General features: G+C 38.2%; 1 protein-coding gene across 6 annotated transcripts in view; it reads right to left on the bottom strand.

The window, feature by feature from the left end:
- Positions 1-4,662, bottom strand: part of MAGI3 (membrane associated guanylate kinase, WW and PDZ domain containing 3) — a 302,211-nt gene that overhangs the window by 67,885 nt on the left and 229,664 nt on the right. For all 6 annotated transcript variants that reach the window (XM_014588240.2, XM_014588239.2, XM_006149615.3 and 3 more), the window contains exon 13: positions 2,552-2,643. In XM_014588240.2, the coding sequence (XP_014443726.1) occupies positions 2,552-2,643 (92 nt within the window). The remainder of the gene's footprint in view (positions 1-2,551; positions 2,644-4,662) is intronic.

The following is a 4,662-nucleotide window of genomic DNA, read 5'->3' as shown; positions in this document are numbered from 1 at the left end:
ATTATCCGGATGTTTGGACGTTTAATTGTATCTACTATTTCTCGTAGATTATTCTCAAATTTTTGGGCCATTTTCTCAGTCTTCATGTTGGATTTTTCTAGGTCAGCAATTTTCTCTTCTACATCTAAGATTCTATTTTCTGTATGATCTAGTCTGCTTTTAATACTTTCAAGGGAAATTTTGACTTCTTGTATTGTAGCCTTCATCTTTAACAGTTCCATCTGATTCTTTTGTGATGTGTGAAATTCCTCTTTTAGATCTTGCATGAATTTCCTCACCTCCTGGAACTCTTCAACTCCTTTCTCCTTCCTCTTCAGTAGTTCCTTGTCTCTCTTCTCTTCCATCTCTGTAAGCTTTGCCATTATGAATGTTCTGAATTCTTTATCAGACATTTCCATGACTTCCATTGAACTGTGTGTGGATGAAGAGAAGTTATCCTTTTCCCTTGGAGGAGAGGTATTTTCTGCTTCCCCATATTTCTTGTGGTCCTGCAGCGATTTCTAGTCATCTCGTGGATGGTTGATTTCGTTCCAAACTTGGAAGTTCAATCTGAGGGTTGAGGAGTGTGTAGAAAAAGAAACAGAGAGAGGGAAACAAAAGCAACACCAGAAAAAAAAAAAAAAAGGACAACAAACAAAGAAAAAGAGAAAAAATGAAGAGAAAAACCTTTAAGAAAAACTAAAGGAAGAAAAAAGAAAAATTAATATTCAAAAAATTAAAAAAAAAACAAATTAGAAAACTGAGCGCCGCGCAACATGGCTCGCAGGAGCCATGGAGCTGGTTCTTGAAGAAGGGCTGTTCTGTTCCCTTCCCCCTCTCCTGGGTGGGGAATGGGAGAGGGAATTATTAACAAGATAAAGGGCTAGGCGGGGCGCAAAGGGCCCGCAAAGAGGCACCTTAAACAAAATTCTAAAAAGCAAAAATTAAAAAATAAAAAGAGAGAGGAGTCAGAGACAGAGACAGAGGTAGAGAGAGACAAAGACATATACAGAGAGAGGAGGTCTGAGAGGAGTCTTCCTACCACGCAAGTTTTCTATACTGGAGGCTGAATTATCAGTGGGACCTCTTCATTCCTCCGTTTCCCCCAAAATGGCTAGATCGCAGGAGCCATGGAGCTGGTTCTTGCAGAAGGGCTGTTCTCGACCATATAACTCGAAAACGAATTCATTTTCTTAATCCTGGGCAAGTACAGAGATTTCTAAAATTATAGCGTCATGGACACTGTCCGGCACAGCATAGTCAGCACAGCGGTCAGCACAGTGGCAGGTTCTCCCCAGTGACCACGCAGAAGGAACTCTCATTTTTCAGATATTTTTGATCTGTGGTTAGTTAATCCTGCAGATGTGGAGCTCATGGATATCAAAACCTGACTGCACCATCAAGAACAACGAAAGTATCTTCCATTTGCCTTACATTGGTAACTTGCTTTAAGCTTTATGTGTCTCCAATAATGTGATTAATTAGAATACATTTATACTATATAAATGAGGTGTTCTAGTCAGAAATAGAAAGATTATTGTTTTTCACCTAACTGCCAAGCATAAGACATAGTCATTTTTCACATTACACAAAAGAAAAGAAAAACAAATGCCTTTCAGTTTCGCAAGCACATTACTTGTCATTCCAACTACAGGCAAACCTGAAAAACAAGATCCACTAGAGCACGCTCGTCCTCCAAACTAACTTTACGTGAGGACTGTGTGTAAATAAAATTCTAGACTTTAAGCACTTTACAAATATAACGCTTATGCCATCTAGACAGAATTATTAATTCTTTGATATTCCTCTAGTTTCACAGGTAACAGGCAAAATGACATGCAAAGTACTGAGCATGGAAATGTCAACACTTATTATAACAAGATCAGGTAAAAGAAAATATGTGGGATCATGACAGCTGCTTGTAGAGCATTCAGAAGTTAGAACAACTAGTAAAGTGGACACGGCATTACAGGTTTCTCAAAGAAGAGTAATGTCTTACAATCTTATTTTAAGAAAGCAAAGAGAAATTAAAAGCTAAAATAAGTTTTATTCATTTATTTACAGAGAAGTACTGTCCAGCTTACAGTTGACATGTTCGGATTTTACCTATTGGTTATAGCCTCTGCTATATAATATTAACAGAGGAGCTATGATAGTGAGAGAAAGGAAGGGCTTCTTATTAATAAAACCATTAGAGGGAAAAAAACTTTAAACAAAAACAAAGGGACCAGCAAATGGTATAATGGTTATGTCACGGGACTCCCACGTAGTTGACTGCGGTTTGAGTCCTGGACTTGGTGGCTTAAAACTTGTGCCAGGCATGTGTGTGTGCGTGCCCCAAATACCAAGAGCAGAATGGAGGAGAAGGAATTTAGGAATTAATCCCCCTGGGGGGTAATTTCCTGCTTTCTGTCTCTCTGGCGAATGCACATGCCCTATAACAAAAATCTACTAAAAAGAAAGAAAGAAAGAAAAAGAGAGAGAAAGAAAGATAAAGCACCACCATATTCCATGAAATCACTACTGAACAGCTTTAACAGGAACAGCTGCATTGCAAAGTAGTTACACTTACAGACTGGTCAGGTCCGTCTCCTCCTAGTACCCTGAAGCCAAACCCTGATTCCTGTTTCCGAAGGAAAACATCCAGATCTTTGGTGTTTGGTGCTAAGGACAACCAGAAAATATAAAATGAATTCTCTGATTTATTTGAAGGAGATTAAAACAAGATAAAGTTCAAAATTTACTGTAATGCATACTAATAAGCTATATTCTCAGAACTTCTTGATACGTAGAACTTTACATAAGAACACAACAGGCAGACACATACATTTAGCTATAAATCTTTGTTTTGAGCTCTAAACAAAACCATATCAAAAATGTTTAGAAATATTTACTCCCACCCGCTTCCAAGTATTCAGATTATAATGCCATAAACTTCTATGCTGTCCACTCGATATCACAAATTCAGAATTATACAATTTGAGCTTGGTATTTGATAAGTGCAAATGACCCAAGTTAATACATGGGTAAGGTAGTTTATACCCTAAGAAGAGAGAGCCCATAAATGGTATTCTCTCTACTTTTATGTGTGAGAAAAGCACTCCATATGAACTATTTAGCATAATTGTATAAAATGATACTATTTTAAAGGTAAGTTAACACCTATCACCAGCCCATTTTCTAGGTGGGGAAACTGAGGGTCTCTAACTTGCCCAGTGTCACACAGCAAGGGGCAGAGCTGAGATTAAACCCAGCTCCATTTCCAGGATCCATACAGTCCTGCCCCCAAAGGGCAGGGGGCATTCATCAGAAAAAAAGGTCAAGGAAATCTATTTGAGGACTCAGAGTTTCTCTTTGGTAAATATTCATGTTCTTTACAGGTAAGACGTATTTACCAGAAAGAAAAAAGAGAGAAACATGTCAGGGAACTGCATGAAAAGAAAGATATAGTTTAGGGTAAATTGCTGAGAATATTCTTTAGCTAATACCTTTGCAGTCTCTTTTGATAAATAATTTATTAGAAGCATACATTTTAGAGATTAAAGGAGTCATGGGTTCATCTCATTTATTTATTTCACGGGTGAGGGGTGAGGCCCACTGGCACTGCAGAGTTTACAGCGATATGAAGGCTGTGCCAGGCTGTCATGAGGAGTCTGAAGAAAGATTCTACAGTTACATTAATCTAAATCACTGCTTTGCTATGCTTACACCTGGTTTTCCTCTTTCTAAATATGGCCTGGGATTATCAAGGTAAAGATCTGCAACTGATTAAATAAACATGAAGTTTAATTACATATAACATTTCCACTATAGATATCTTTTCCATGGTAGATTTAGATCTACTACTTAAAAATAAATGAATTCAAGAAAAACTAACCTCCTCAAATCTGCAGTTTTGCTTTGGAAACTATTTCATTACTAAGTAAATGAGTATGAAACGGATTTCCACCTATGCACTCCATCTTCTCACCCCTCAGCTGGACTCCTCTAAGGGTCTGATTCTGGGTTTCTCCCCGGATTGTATGCCCTTCCTCAAATTGCATGTATCTCTGATGCATCCTCCATACTCCTGCCAGGAAAATCTTTCTACAGTATAAGTTCAATAATATTTTCTCTATAGTTAAAAACCATTCCATGGTTCTCTGTTATTTACGTGAACTAACGCAGCTTCCTAGGAAGGCGTAATCAGCCCTCCACAATCTGCTCCTGCCCTCTGGCTTCCTTTACCAATCACGCCTAGCCAACTGAGCTACTCACAGAAGCAGACCGTGCGTGCCAACCCAATGTGCAAATGCTATCCCTTCTGTCTTTGTCTTTTATCTTCTTATAAACACGTCTGCATCTCTGAAGACTTGGCTAAGGCTTTACTTAGTACACAGCTTTACCTGATGCTTCCTAATGTGTTGCAGCACTAATAAAATGGACCATTTCCTACTTTGGATCCCATTTCCTATCTACCACTGCACCTATTAGGCTTATGTGCACTTATCTGGACATTTATGTGATTCGATGTTTGTCTTTTCCATTTAGGTTTAACAACCCTTTTGGGTCCAGGGCCTATGAAGTCTATTTATATCTGGACTCCAATGACCTAATATTGTGTCTGGTAGACAACCGACACTTAATACATGTTTTTTTTTTTTCTTTCTTTTTTTTTTTTTTTTGGAGGGATTTTTTCCTGTC

Source organism: Tupaia chinensis, unplaced genomic scaffold (assembly GCF_000334495.1).
Source record: "Tupaia chinensis unplaced genomic scaffold, TupChi_1.0 Scaffold000270_2, whole genome shotgun sequence".
Classification (NCBI taxonomy): domain Eukaryota; kingdom Metazoa; phylum Chordata; class Mammalia; order Scandentia; family Tupaiidae; genus Tupaia; species Tupaia belangeri.
This window is presented reverse-complemented; position numbering and strand designations above follow the sequence as displayed.